Below are 15,867 nucleotides of genomic sequence, written 5' to 3' on the forward strand. Positions count from 1 at the left end.
CATTCTGCAAACACAGCTACATTTTGCCATGGGTAAAAATGTCAATTTGCTGGAATTTAGCTGAGAGCAAAATCTCATCATTCCCAGGGCCGACAGGTTTTTCCCCAGATCGATGTCACATCACCACCTGAACCAACTTTTACTTGCAGAAAACTTAACAGAAAATTGTGGCAGACGTGGGAAATGGGGTCTATTTTCATGAAAATTCAGATGACACCAGAAAAGTGTTTTGTCTTTTATCACAGATTTGGTCTTGTAAATGTTTTGTTACTTAAAAAATAAGTGGTTGTGGAAATTAAGGGTCTTGAAAACCAAAGCCTCGGCACCAGGTTGGGCTCAGCAAAGAACAAGGCACTGGCACTTACATTAATGCGTTAAATGTATGTCAGATTAGTTTAATTAATAAATGAAACCACAGCCTATTCCCTTCTAAATTGCAAGGAAAACATCTGTACAACTGCAACCTCCAGCCACACAAAGACAGCCTTTCCCTCCGTGTGCTATGTGACAAGCCAACACTCAAATCCCACTTTTAGACTGAATTTTTCAATATCCCAGATGTCCAGGAGGGAATGTTTGATGGCAGCAATAGTTTTGTGTACTTTCTTTCCAATATTACCCAGAGTGTCTGCAAGGAGAAGTAGGAGCTGCACAAATCATCCATGCAGAGCCATTGGATAAAATATCCACCTGGATATTTTTCCATTTATTCACCTCCTGTATATCCCTGTGTGTCCCACACATTTGGATGTCCCAGGAGCAGATATCTCTCCTTTCCCCACAGATCAGAAGTGAAAATGACAGGTATAAATTATCTGAGGTCTGAGTTCTTTCCTATGGACTTGTTTTCTCGAAGGGGAAAACAACAAAAAATGATGTTGCCTCCTTCTGTAACAAACACATTTGTATAAATTACATCCTGCTGACAAATGGACACATAATCAGGACTTTTAGGGGGAAATGTAATGTTTCCCCCATGATCATATTTAACATATTTTGTTTTCCATCCATCTCTCTGCTCAAATCATGGCATAACAATTAGAATAAGTGATAGCAGCACATCCAGAAAACAAAGGGTATGATGGCAGAATTTATCTTGTTACATTTCTTGATCTAGCACCAGTCTGGGATTTCTGGTCTGAACCAGATTTTTCTTATGCTATAAATATTTCAGTTTTTTCATTTATTCTTGATTTAGTTTGACAGTAAATAATCCCATGGAAGCAGCTGTTGGAAAGATGTTGTAAAAATTATTAAGTGCCTGCTCGCCAGTTCAGTCCTTGTGTTTGTCAGAGGGAAGGGAATAAAACAGTTGGGTAACTTAAAGGAAATATGTGCATGTGTGTGTGTATTTAAAGTAATGCCCCATAATTTGCAGTCCTAGGAGCAGAAGAATTCCAGTTCTGAGGATTGATCAATACCTTGTATGAATACAGAGAGTTTGGGGTGTATATTCTGGATATTGACAGCTGCAGGTTCTTGTTTCAGGGTTCCAAAAAACTCATCCAGAACCCAACAAGAGGAGAATAGAAAGCAGGGAGGATTTCAAAAGGATATTTCCTTGCAAAAAAAAAAGGATCTGTCCTCTTGGAAAAGGCAGGATCTAGCCAGTTATTTGGCTTTTAGTGGTTATTTTTTTGTTTGGAATATTTTTTGTTTGGAATATCAGGAAGCATGTAAGTTTGGATGGACTAAGACCATTCCCAATTTTTTTTGGCAACCCCTGCACCCTTAGAAGGGATTTCTGCACTAAATAACTCACACACCCAATGTGGAAGGACCAGCAACTGAATATATTGGAGAGATCTTGAGGAAAAGGAGTTGGGTGGGACCAGCACTGGGAAGTGTTCCCTGTCCAAGAAAACAACCACAGAAAAATACCCTGCACAGGAGGGGAATCCAAATAGAAATGACAAGGAGAACACGTGGGAATGTGCAAAATTCGTGGCAATAACTTCAGCAAAAGGGGATAAATTGCAGACAAACGCTGGTTGTTATCTGCTAACAGCCAACTTGGCACCCACCAGGATGATTTGTCAGCAAATGGGCAATTTGAGCCTCCTCACCCTGTGCTGCTGCTGCTCACACAGGCCCTGAGTGCCTGGGGAATCTTCTCCCTCCTCCAGGGAAAAAAAAAAATCTAAAATTGGGACAGGTAAAGTCACAGAATTAATACAGGAGGTATTAGATTACATGTAAGTGATTCATTAAAATCCTAACTTACATTTTTGCTCTGAAGGGATACATTCTGTTCAGGAAGGACAAGGGAAAACAGATTTAAAGCAGGTTTGTTTTTTTTTTTTTTTTTTTTTTTGTCTCAGATATCACAGATATGTACACGAGCTTCGAGACAAATATTGACAAGCAGGAGAAAGGGTGTGAAATAAATATGATGTGATTCAATAAGGAAAAGCACCAGGTTTTCCACCGAAGCAGAAATAATCAATGCCTACCTTCAGTATCGCCAGGTGGTTTAAAGGAGGGGCTGGAGTGGAACCTGAACTGAAGGCAAGTGCTCTAAAAAAGCACCCAAAAGTATTAAAAAAGAAAGGAAATATTGATTGAGGGTGTTTAGGTGCAGTTGCTGCTACTTGGAGCAGGGCTGATATATAAAGGTTCAACCCAGCTCATCCTTCTGTTTCTACTCCGACAGAAATATAATTTAATACTTTTTAATCCTTTTCTTTTCAAACACTTATAAATTTTGCAAATGTTCTTCAATAGATCACAGCTGTGTGCGAAGTAGGACATCATGAAAGGCTAAAAGAAACTCTGGGGTTTTTCCATCCTTTTTTTTCCAAAATTTAGAAGCTTGTCAAGTGTTGATCATTCCTTGGGATTTTAAGTGTCTCCCTTGAGACCTCCTGCATTTCTTAGGTGAGGCTTATAGAAAATATTAACAAAATTAGGTCCCTTCGAGAAGTGGGATGGCTTCCAGAAGATTTGGATTTCTTAATTTTCTAAAAAATATCTCTGCCACTCCTATCAGCAACAAGTTCCAGGGCAACCCTGGATGAGATGTTTTCACACTGCTGTGAAAAATGAGACAAGTGAGAAGAGAATATGGATCCATAAGTGTGCCTCATAATTGTAATTTCTCAGTGGAAAATTTTCAGTACTTAAAAGGTTTGGAATGATTTTACAATTTTGTAAACTCATTTTATTAAGTGATTTCTGGTTTCAGCTGCTTTATGAGCTGATGCCCAGCAGTAAATCACTCGTTTGCCCTTTGGGAGTATAGGCCAAAGAGATACTTTTTCCTGGCTTAATTCATCATCTGTTGACTGAAATGTCAAAGGAAATTAGAGGAAATTGTTATGTAAATCCTTACAGGATGGTTCAGTTCTGAAGGATCAAACTTCACACAGAAAATGTGTTTTTCTCCTTTTTACCTGGGGTGTGTGTGACATTGTGATCCCTTCTCCTCTCCTGGGAGATCAATCGTTTTGCATCAGGATACAACACATTCCCCAAAGGATCCTGGCTGGGATCAGAACCAAACCACGATGGAATCATGGAGTACCAGATGGTTTGGGTTGGGAGGGACCTTAAATCCCACCCAGTGCCACCCCTGCCATGGCAAGGACACCTCCCACTGTCCCAGGCTGCTCCAAGTGTCCAACCTGGCCTTGGGCACTGCCAGGGCATCCAGGGGCAGCCACAGCTGCTCTGGGAATTCCAGCCCAGCCAGGAATTCCTAATTCCCAATCTCCCATCCATCCCTGCCCTCTGGCACTGGGAGCCATTCCCTGTGTCCTGTCCCTCCATCCCTTGTCCCCAGTCCCTCTCCAGCTCTCCTGGAGCCCCTTCAGGCCCTGGCAGGGGCTCTGAGCTCTTCCTGGAGCTTCTCCTCTCCAGGGGAGCACCCCCAGCTCTCCCAGCCTGGCTCCATGGAGAGGGATGGAACAAGAAATACCTTAACATTTGATGAACATTTAGGAGTTGGGAAAAGCTCATTTTTCCAAACACTTTCATTTTCTTCCATCCCAGCACTGTCTGGCAGAGGGACCACAGGCAGATTTTTCTTTCCTATTTGGAGAATCTCCCTCCCATCCAAGAGATCTCTGTGCCACACGGAGTGGATGGGAGGAACCCCAAGATTACCTATGATTTTCATTCCAACTTTGAGTCATTTTGGAATTATTTTTTGGGCCAGGATGATCCTATCCTATTGCATTTCTAGTGTCTGAGTCTCCAAACAGTGTAGTAGAACATGATTTTACCTGGGGAAATTTGGGGTATTTATTTGGAGTCTGTACTTTAATTGCCCAATATCTCTTCCTGTTTTTGCAGAATATCCAGGTAGTCACAGGAAGACACACTTTACTTTCTTCCTACTGATTGGATGGGAGGAATTTTTGACCTTGGAAAGTGGAGATGGTGTTGCTATGGAAACTAATAAGTCTGCTGCCATTCATGAGCTGCAGCACAGGTAAAATGTTCCACTATTAGTGTTTGTGATTGATAAATCTCTGTCAGTGTCATAGTTCTTGGAGAAAGGAGAAGCAATTACCAAAATTAACAGCCCTTTTTTGTATGAACAAGTGACTAAGGAGCTTTTCATTAGGACACATTTTATTTTAAACAACTCCAGGTGCTGCCTTTGAACCAGAAAAACACTTTTCAAGATCATAAGAAAGCTGGAATCCAGGTAACAGCTTTAAAAAATAATCTAAGCTGTAACAGGGAGGAAGAAAAACAATTGTTACTTGGGTGATAACATCGTGAAAACTTTTCTTGGCCACAATATCAGCAAATGAAGCTGGATTGAAAACCAGACCAGTTTGGGAGCACTGAATGAATGGTTTTGATTCCACATTTCATATCACACCCTTCAAGTGCTTCCATGCGAGTGAAGTGTCTTTAAATCACAGTTAACTGAAAGGCAAATTAAAGTGTTTATTTATGAAGTCCAACAATGGGTGAGAATCATAAGGACTATCAATATAAATGCACAAAGAGGAAAGAAAATCTGGTTTAAAGCCCAAAGCAAATGCAAACATTCCTTCTTTGCCTCCTGCTGGAGTGGTGATGGACCCTCATCCTCCCACCCTGGGCATCCTGACACTCCTCAGGCTGGGATCAGAGGACAAAATGTGCTCGGAAGGAGCAGGAATGCCTCCCCTCCATTCCGCTTCCTGAATGTCCCCTGTGTTCATTTAAAATATCAACAGTTTGTAACATATTGTGGGGTAAAATGTTCTTTGCTGCCTGGCTGGGCATTGCTCACAGTGAGGTTTGGCATTCTGAGTTCATTCCTGCTCTGAACCTTTCTTCTAATTAAAAGCATATAACTTGACAATCCTGCTTCATAGAGCCATAAAAATGGGATTAACTCATGTGGCTCATTACAGCCTCATCTCCAAACAGGCACTGAGTGGGAACTGAACTCTTTGAGGTTCTAATGAATTTGGGGATGGACTGACCCTTCACACTTGGCTGTGATAGAAACCATGACAACTGACTTTTGTCTCCAATTAATGTATTGAACTCTAAATAGCCAGGATATTACTCATGTACTTACAAGGAAATTGTATTAAAGTAACCTCAAATGATACTTAAATTAATTATGTAGTGCATGAGTCAGCAGCTGTTTGAAGTGGAGAAACAGAGCAGAGGGCAGACTTCAGTACCATTTTAAAATACAATTTAAATGAACCTCGATACTGTTTTATCTAAATGTGAAATGTAAACCTCAGGATAAAAAAAAAAAGCAGATCTCAGGATCAGACTTTCTGTTAAATCAATATCAAGTTGCTATTTCAGTAACAAACAACCAGCACATTAAGGACTAAGGATCTTGGAGTATATAAAATATTGTGATATATAAAATATTTCAAGTGAGCAGTCGCTCATTTAAGCCCAGCTTTGCTGAACTCATCTCAACAATTATGTGTTTAGAACCTAAATCTTCCCTTTAATTCCTCATTGCCCCACTCAGTCCTCTTGGGTACCTCTCACAGATCCTTCCCTTCTTTACTACTCTGAGTAAAGCACTTGTACCAGTCTTTCAGAGCACAGGATTCCCCTGTAATTCATTGATTTCTCAAGGAAAGAGATGGTGGCCCTGGAATCTGAATGGCTGGAGGAGCAGGACAGCTGCATGAGGGACAAGATATTCTTACACCCATGATTTGTATCTCTAAAAAGAACCTTTTCCTTCCTTTTTTTTTTGTTTTTTGTTTGTTTTTTTTTTTTTCCCCTCAAGCATTCATTTTTGAAACCTTTTGTCATCTTCATCATTCTTGCCAGAGGATCATCTTTAACAAGCCCAGTGCTGGGCTTTAAACATCAGTTAAAAGGTACTGGGAGCTCATTTTTAGATGAACATGTTCAGCTTTTAAAGATTTAAAAATAGCTAAAAATGCAAATTTTCCATATTCCCAGGCACCAAGAGTAGCTCACAATGGCACTTTTGTCCTGTTCCTGCACTCAATTAAAGGAACAGCAAAAGCTCCCACTGACTTCACTGGGATAAGTTAATTTATTCCTGGGTATAAATTAACTCCATTGATTTCAGCAGAGCTCCGCTGATTTTCACTCCATGACATTCTGAAATATGCCTGATGGTAACAGTCAAACTGCACTTATGGCAAAACTTCTCTGATTTATCACATGGAAGGTTCACATCAATTTAGGAATAATAGAAATGAGTGGGAAGGGGAGGAAGCAGCCCTGATGCTGAGCAGAGCAGTTTTGAGGGTTGGGGATGGAAAGGTAATTCCGGGTGTTGGATGGCATTGGTCACTCATTTCCTCCTTGTTTCTACCTCAATTCTACCTGACATGTAGAATGAAAATGATTTTGACCTATAAATTAATTTTAAATCTCAGGATTAAATGTGCTGTGCAGAAGAACTAGATATTATTACCCCCCAAAAATGGCAATTCAATTACTCAAAAATCAAAGTGCCCTCTATATTCTCTTTATAGGCAAAAAATCGTGGAAAGAATAATGTTCCCTCCAACTCTTATTTTCCAGCAAAGCTTTTTTATGTGTCTCCACGAGGGTCTTTAGGGTTTTCTTGCAGCGCCTTAGGGGACAAAATAAAATAAGGTAATGCATGCACAGTGACACAGCGAGGGAATAGATTAGATTTTTTTTTTCATAACCCATTGCTATTTAAATGAGATAATCTGATCTAAGCAGAGCACCAGAGGCAAGAAGGGTGATGAAGATAAACTCAGAGATCATTACTTTAAATTCTGTGTACTTGCTATAGGGATGTACAACAACCATCTCCTGACATCATTGAAATTTAAACATTATTTGATATGAATATGTTAGGAAAGAGCCTTCACTTTCTGGTTTAAAGATGTAGGCAGGATTTTGGGAAGTTGAAATGAACAGACCTGTCCAAAGTGCTCAATAAAATAAAATAATTGTCTCTTCACACCAAAACTCTCTCAGGTTTTACTCCTATGGCTGCTCCTGGATTGTGCTGCTTCCTCTGGAGTTGTTGTGCAAGGCAAGTTGTCAAGAATATCTTAATGAGGCAGAATTGTATTTTCATTTTTGATATCATATTTCTGTCCTAAGCATCCATCAGATGCACCTCAGGCTGTTCTTTGGGTGTGGGTGCCAGGTCAGGTTCTCCATCAGGTTGGAGGACATTTCCTCACCTCTCTCTCTCTCTCTGGTCCCTCCATTCCCTCCTGGGTCAATCCCTTCTGATAATTTCAAGGGTCTATCTTCCTCCTGGACAGCTGATCCCAATTTTTTGTGTCCCTCCTGTTCCTAAAGGGAAATGGTTCCTCTTTGACCTTTTTCCTGGTGGGTTCTTTCCTTCGAATAAATCCATGCATGGAGAGGTGGCCTTTTTCACTGTCCTTTGTTCTGCTGATGGTTTTGGCCCCACTGGGAGCAAAGGGGATTTCCAGGATTAAAGACAAGGAAAAAGCAGAATGGCAGTGAATTCTATCAGGCTGTGGACAACAGAAATATTCCAAGCCAGTCTGACCTGAATTTGGAAATGAGGCATCAGCTGTATTTTTACATGGCCCTTTGGCTCCTTGCCTCCAAACCAATCCAAGATGCAGCCCCAACCTCCTGGGCTGGGTTTTTGGCCCATCATTTTGAAACTGTTAAATTAGAGAGAGACATTTCCTGATGCAAAGTGTCCTGATCCTCCTCTGGGTCACAGCAGGATGAATATTGAATACATCACATCCCACACTCTGCCTGCAGCGTCTCGCAGATTTATTGTTGGCATAACAGCACCTTTAGGGATGGAACAGCACACCATATATTTTAGGACAAGCGACATCTTTGCTATTTCTAACAGCAAAATGTGGAGATGAACTAGTCCAGCCTGGAAATGTTAAGGTTTCCCTGAACAACCAGAGGCATTTGGAGATCTTCTGATGAGTCAGACAATGATAATAATTAGGTGTGCCTTAGACAGCATGGAGGTTTTCATGGTTTGGGGAAATAAAAAGCTGCATTTCTGTAAAGGATTTGCAAGGCTGTGGCAGGACATGGCTGATACTGCAGTGCTGCTCCCAGGAGAGGCAGCAGTGACGTTTGAAAAAATTTGTTTCCATGCTGTGGTGTGCCAGGAGGTTCAGTTCATTCCCCAACATCAGTGAACAACAACCACCCCGGGTGGAACAGAGCCAGGAAAAAGGGAACCTCGTGCCCTGAAGATGCTCCTTTACATTTAGGGAATGTGAGGGGGTCTGAAGCTTTCCACCAGACAGACATAAACCCACCTCAGAGCTTTGCCCTGGCTGGACACCAGTGCCACTCACATTCCCCAAGGACTCCACCCCAAACCTGGAGACAGGGAATTATGTCCAACATTCCCTACCACGGGCTAGACTCACCCAACAGAAGAATCTCCCTCGTTGTCCTTCATCTCCCAGCAAAACCCATTTGTGGAATTCCCCTGAGTGCGCGGATGTGGTGGAGAAGAGGTGAGAGCTCAGGTGCTGCTTTGAGGGTGCACTTTGAGATTGGAGCCTGCATTGATTTCACTGTCAGGGAAATGTTATTTATGGTTCCTGGAGTGAGGTGGAGATGCTGCAGTTCATGGGTGTGAATTCACCAGAGTTTTATGCTTTCTGTATTGTTCTAAATGTCTAAATTCTTTAGTCTGAAAGGCCTTATCTATTTTTTTTCTGGTTTAAATAATTATTGCTTCCCAATCTTTTCAATTAGTTGCTTTACATTATTTTTCCCCTTTTATTTAAATTTTACATGATTTCTTCCCGTTTCATATCAAACCATTTTCTCTACCAGCACAAAAGGCTCATTACCTTTTTAAAATAACATCCTGGTACTTTAGAGGCCCTTTTTTTTCACTTTTTTATTGCAACAGCTTCAAAGACAATTCAATTTTACTTTATTATCACTGCCAAGAAGTTGAAATTAGCAGGTGATTAAGCACGACAAATATTTTGAGCATTTTCTATTGTCAACAATGGCAAATTTCAGTATAAAGGCATTAAACTTAAGGAGGCACAATAAAATATTACTGAAACACTTTATTGAAGCACAAATTCTTCAAGGAAAATTGCTGCTTTTAAGTACTTGCTTTAACAAAGAGTAGGTTTAGATCAGATTTTAGAGATAAACCCTAAAAAGGGTTGAGGCCCTTGCACAGGTTGCCCAGAGAAGCTGAATTTTGAGATTCCCCATTTTAGAGTTACCAACATGGATTTTTTGGAATTTGAGAGCCAAATTCCCTCCCTTTTTATCTCCAATACACCAATTCCTCAAGTAAAGAACTGACACTCGAAACCTTAGATTTTATTATAACCACACAATCATGGAATCACTGAAGGGTTTGGGTTAGAAAGGACCTCAAGGATCATCTACATCCTACATGAAATAGAGAGAAACCCAGCTGAAATCTGATTTTCCACTAGCAGAGATTTTTTTTTTCCCAGAAATCAGACCTTGGAAATGCAAAAAAAAAAAAAAAAAACCAAAACCCAAAAAAACCAAAAAAACCAAAAACAAAAACAAAAAAACCAAAACAAAAACCAAACAAACCCAAAAAAAACCCGAAACCAAAACAAAAAAAACCTACAAACCTCCCCAAAAAAAATCAAAAAACATCAAAAACCCAAACCAATCAAAGAAAAAAAAAAACAAAATTAACTCTACTTCATTGTGACATGAAAACCTGGACCAACACCCTGACGCGGGTGAAGATCTTGCCCACAAACTTTTAAGTGCTGCGACTGATATCTGAGACTTCCACGTAATCAGAGGCTGATCATCCCTCCCATTGTTTGCAGAAGCTGGAAAATAAAACGTCTGGGATTATTGATTTGCTACTTCTTTTTCATTTAGCGCCTATTGATCGCTGTTTATTTGTGTGGTTTTTGTTGAGCAGGAATTAACATTGAAAACTTCTTGGAATTCACTGCATTCACACCTACTTGACGTTCCTAGGAAAATCTTGCTGCCACAATTTCACTCCAGCTGGGTATTTCAAAAATTGGTGTTTTCTTCTCTGGCCTCTTGGCAGCAAAAAAAAAATTCATGCTTTTAAAAAATGTATGTTAAAAAAAAAAAAAAAAGTGCTTTTTAAATGTATTTTTAAAAGCGCTTTAAAAAAATGTCTTGTTATTATGGTTGGCACTCGCCTGGGACAGAAAATGTGGTTGTCACAGAGTTTGAGCTCCCAGAGTCATTTCCAACCCCTCAGGATGATTTAGGCTGTGGTTATGGTGCCTGCATTACAAAAATAAACCTCTTGGGGTTGGGAGGTGTTTTGTCATCCCTGTCTGCAAGAGGAAATCTTGTGATTGCCACAAAAATTTCTGAGTGTGGAGTGTGGCAGCCCTGGGACAGTCGGAGGGAAATAGGGATGGATTATTCCAGCTGGATGGGTGGAAATGTCTGGGGGAGCTCTGAGCTGCTCACACGCGGGCCACGTGGAAAGCACTCCTTCCATTGCTCTTGTGATATTCAGATCCCACCGTTTTCCCAGATTTAGCTCCCAAAACAATGAAAACCACACATTTCCCAGGAGACTGGATTTTAGTCCTGAGCCAGCCAGTAATAACATGAATGGATTATTTTTATTTACCTTATGCTTGTTTTTTACCCTCCAGAACACCCCTTTTCTCCATGACTCCATTCATATTTAGGATTAAACTCTTTAAAAAAAATTAAAAATTAGACAAGTGTTTCATTGTCATGGAATTATGCAGTTCCAGGAACTGGAGGAGCAGCCCCACGTGCACCATGTGAGGATTTATCTCAGTAATTGCTGTGGTTGCTGGCACAGCTATCACCGTTAACATCCAAAGGCAAATGAAGCTCTCTAAGGCTTCTCTTGCAGGAGGTGAGAGGGGAACAAGAGGGCAAATTTTGAGTGTGGAGGCAGAGTTCAGGCACAGAGGGGACCTGCAGCCCCCATTTCCCTGGGTCTGCTTCCCCTTGTGTGCCAAGTCCACCCGGAGCTGCCAATCCTGGTCCTATGGGTCAGACACTGCCTAAATTCCCTCCTGGTTTGCAGCAAAAGGAAAATTTGTAAACTTTATTTTGATATATTTGATTTTTAGACCCTTGTAGAATTTTAGCAATAGCACTTTTTCCCCTTCTGGTTAAAACATAACCAGTATTTTGTCCTGTGTTCAATATTAATATCTGCTTTATTGTTCTATTCTAATTACAATCTCATTATGAAAGGGGCCCTGTGTTTTCCTGTGACAGATATTGCATCTCATTGTTAGTGGATCTCGGTTATTCCATGCTTATTGTTATTAATAATTTGTAGCAATTGGATTGGAATTAGAATATTACTTTGCTAAATCACTTTTGCTGCTAATTAAGGCACTGAGTGTGACATTGTTTCACTCCAAACATCATCGTCCTGCTTTTCAGCCTGCTCTAATTACCTGTAACTCACTCATTTCCACTCAGAAGTCAGCTCCTTCGAGCTTTGCCATGGTGGGAGATGCTCTTGGTGGGAATGAAAAGTTCTCGTGGACAAAGATATTTGTAATGAAAAATGCACCTTTCACTGCAGCCCTGGAGCTCCTTAGAAACAGAATAATTGTCCTCAATGCTTCCAAACACAATAGAAGGAAGGAGGGTTCTGAGGGAAAGGTGAAAGATGACTGAAAAACTCCAACTCTTCGAGGTATCAGCAAGGAAATCGCTGTGGCTTTAAATTGTCTTCTCTGCACAAAACAGCTGTGAGATCAGATCTGTCACACTGTTTGCTGGGGTAATCTTTCCTCTGAAGCAGCAGCATCACTTTGTTATTTGCCTGGGAACTTTGCTCACTTTGGCTGCCAGACAAACAGAAGACACACAAAGGTCATGCTTGAGTCATGAGTGAAAACTCACATTGATGGCCAGGGGGCTTCCTGGTGTGTGTCTGGCATTAGCAGGACTCTCTCTCAGTGACAGAACCTCTGACATCTCCTGAATATTGCAGCACTTTGAGGAAAAGCAGGGAGAAAGGGTTTATTTCTGCGCAATTCTTTCTGCAGCCATTTTAGGGGAGTGTAAAAATGGTGCAAGGAAGGTGCAGATATTTGTGCTGGAGCTGTTCTGCAAACAAACCTCTGCACACAGGCAGCAGCCTTACCTTTCTTTTGTCATGGAATCACAGAGTGATGGAATGGTTTGGGTTGGGAGGGATCAAAAAGCCCTTCCAGAGTCACTCTGCCATGGCAGGAACATCTTCCACTGTCCCAGGGTGCTCCAAACCCCATCCATCCTGGCTTTGGACACTTCCAGGGATCCAGGGGCAGCCACAGATTCTCTGGGCACCTGTGCCAGGGCCTGCCCACCCCCAACTCCAGCAGCATCCCTGCATCCCAGGGAGGAAAGCTCTGAGGCAGGCAGGGATTCAGGCAGCACTCCAGCATCATTCCAAAGCCAATGGAAGGTTATTTCCATGGGAGGTTATTTCTGTGAGCTGATCTCCAGTCTGGGTCGGTTTTTTTGCCACAGGATTTCCTTAAAAGCAGATGCAAAGCTCGTTATCATCTGGGAGAATTGGCTGGGGAAAGAGCAGCCTGTTAGAAATGAGAGCACGCTGTCCCTTGGGACTGGCTTCTCCTGTGTGGCATTGCTGGGTGCCCTTGGCCAGCAATGGTTTCACTGCCCAGCAGGTGCCCAGGCTGCCACTCCTCCCTCCCAAGCCTTGGGAGAGTCTCCATCTCAGTGCCCTGAGCTCACCCTGGAAAATTTAGAGTGCTTTAGAGTAAAATCTATCCAAACTTTGGCTCATGTGCTCAGAAGGCCTTTCCCCCCAGCCCCAATGTGATTTATGGAATGCAATTTCCTCATCCTCTAGTATTGTCTCAATTTATACACTTACGCCAAATCGGTTTTGATGATTTATTACTTTTCCTACAGCTTATAAAAAAATGAGTATCAATACAATGTCAACAAAACTGTAGGGGTTAATCTCTACTAATTTATTGAACAATAATCAGATTCATATTTTAGTCATATTAGTCTAAAGCTACAAAAATCACTGATGGTATAATGCAGCTTAAATCAGAATATAATGCGATACCTCCAACTTCTGTTTATATTTAGATTTATTCTGATTTACACTGAATATGGCAGGAATAAAAGACTTTTCTCTGTGTCTTCCTGGTACATTTGTAAGTTTGCAAAACACAAATAGTTTGCTCTAGGCCAGACAAAATGTAACAATTTATGCAATAGATATTGAATTCATATTTGCCTGACAAGTGACCTTATCAGCTATAACTTGTCATCTCCTAATTAGTCTACATTTATTTTATTCACTCAATTAACCCCCAGCCTCTCCAGGAGATAAGTTGGCGATACACGAAATTATGTGTGGTGTTGCAATTAAAATGGTGCTGCACATGTACTCCACAAATTTGCCTTAAAGAAAGGTAAACCTCATTAATATCCCACCAGTCTGACTGCAAATTAAAATGGTTTTATCGCCAGTGATGCTACTGATTTTCAGTACTCACTGGCAGGGAACAATGTCTTTTCTTCAGAGAATCTAAAAATAATCACATAAAACTAAGAGTGCACAGTGAGATTTAGAGAGCAGAAGTATCTACGTATTATTAAACCTCTCCTTCCCAGAGAAATGCCCAAGTTTTTCATTAAAAAAAAAAAAAAATTACAGATTAAGAGTGACCTGAAAGGTGAGCACTGAGAATTTGTATGGAAAAGAACAAAATCCTATGAACAGAATCCAGCTTGATTCGTATTTTGTGCCTTGAAATAACTTCGGTTAAGAGTTTTGGATAAAAATCTGTGGTAACATGATCAACAGAAATTCACGCAAACTTTAAGGAAACCAAACCTGAATCAAGATTTCTGTCCCAGTTTGATATGTGTATAATGCTTGTGCATATACACAACTAATTTATAGGAGAAATTGAGACAAGAGAATTGTTGTCAGGCCAAAGGTGGATGTCCACTCAAATCAAAATAATCAAACAAACATTTATTCTATTGCACTGACATTTTCCCAAGATGTCTGCATAGTTTTCAAGATATTAGGAATGTGAAAACACAAACACACAGAAAATGAATGTGGTGAAATAGGACGTGTTGCAAATTCAGTCGGGTGCAATTATTGAGGACAGGGAACATGGAACACCGTCCTCTCTTTGCTTTGAAACTCTGCAGTCTAAATCTCCTGAAATTAGAGCTGAATCCATCACTGATTATGTCATTGCCCAGAAATATGGCCTTGAGCAGATCTGTCATAACTCTGCTGGTGATGCTGCACAGCGGGCACGGCGACCATCAGTCAGGAGGATACAATTTCCCAAGCACCACAAGTCAAGCAAATGTCTTCCCAGCAGCCTTGTGGGACAAATTCTGCTGGAGATGGATGGCACCAGGCTGTGATGGATGGCAGGGACAGGGCAGCTCCTCACACACCTCTGTGGTGTGATCGGGGTTTGATCCTTAGAGAAGGACTTCGGCTCTGAATCCCACAGAAATCGGGGGAAAGGGAAGTGCTGGCTGCCCATCCCAAGGCCAGGCTGGGCTTGGAGCAGCCTGGGATAGTGGAAGGTGTCCCTGCCCATGGCAGGGGTGGAACAGGATGGGATTTAAGGTCCTTCCAACCCAAACTATTGTTTACTTCAATGATTCTATGATCCAACCTGAATTCAACACTTGCTGTTGGGGAAGATGCAATAGGAAAGCCTTATAAATATGATTGCCTGGCAAAAGATTTGGAGAATACAGAAAATATAAGCGAGATTGAAATGAGAACAAGCTTTGAGATACCAAACCTTGGTTGCTAAACAACTAGAAAGCAATAGTACAGCCAGTTGAAGGCAATCCCTCTTTTGATTAAACAATGCCCTTTACCTGCAGATAGGTCAAAGGTCAAATGGAATGCTCTGTCTCACCCCCAATGTATGGTTCATCCCACACCTGTCACCCTCCCCTGAAGTATCAGGTATCTGTGACCCCATTGGCCCAAGTCCTGTTCCAGCCCACCTTGAAGCCCCCTGATAAGGTGTGCCCGAGGGACTGGACGCTCTCTTGGACCTTCCCCTGGGACCCTCACCTGGAACCCTCTCTTCCTCTCTCCCTGCGCCTGCCATGAGATGCAGCTGGCAACTCCTTGCAGGGCCCTTCACCCTTTATAATAAACCACATCTTCTAAGACCTGATTCAGAGATCTCTCGTCTCCATCCATCCAAACCGTCCTGGAGTCCAGCGCTCCCTACAACTTGCCCTTTTTGTCTTCACATCCTGAAATTCTCCAACGCCTCTATATCGCTTTGATTTGTTTTGTTTTATAATCTCACCCATATATTATTTTCACTTTTTGGGTTTTATCTTTGCATTTAATTTCATTTTGTCTTTGCATTTATTACATTTCACTGCTCACATTTCCCACAATTTTAACACTCTGTCCCAGCTCAAGTGATGACA

General features: G+C 41.4%; 1 protein-coding gene across 5 annotated transcripts in view; it reads left to right on the forward strand.

The window, feature by feature from the left end:
• Nucleotides 1–15,867, forward strand: part of CNTN6 (contactin 6) — a 125,974-nt gene that overhangs the window by 18,553 nt on the left and 91,554 nt on the right. For 3 of the 5 annotated variants that reach the window (XM_068202326.1, XM_068202325.1, XM_068202324.1), the window contains exon 2: nt 4,294–4,432. The exons of the other annotated variants lie outside the window; for them this stretch is intronic. In XM_068202326.1, the coding sequence (XP_068058427.1) occupies nt 4,378–4,432 (55 nt within the window). In that variant the 5' untranslated portion in view covers nt 4,294–4,377. The remainder of the gene's footprint in view (nt 1–4,293; nt 4,433–15,867) is intronic. 5 annotated transcript variants of the gene reach the window in all.

This window comes from Anomalospiza imberbis, chromosome 11 (genome assembly GCF_031753505.1).
Source record: "Anomalospiza imberbis isolate Cuckoo-Finch-1a 21T00152 chromosome 11, ASM3175350v1, whole genome shotgun sequence".
Taxonomy (NCBI): Eukaryota; Metazoa; Chordata; class Aves; order Passeriformes; family Viduidae; genus Anomalospiza; species Anomalospiza imberbis.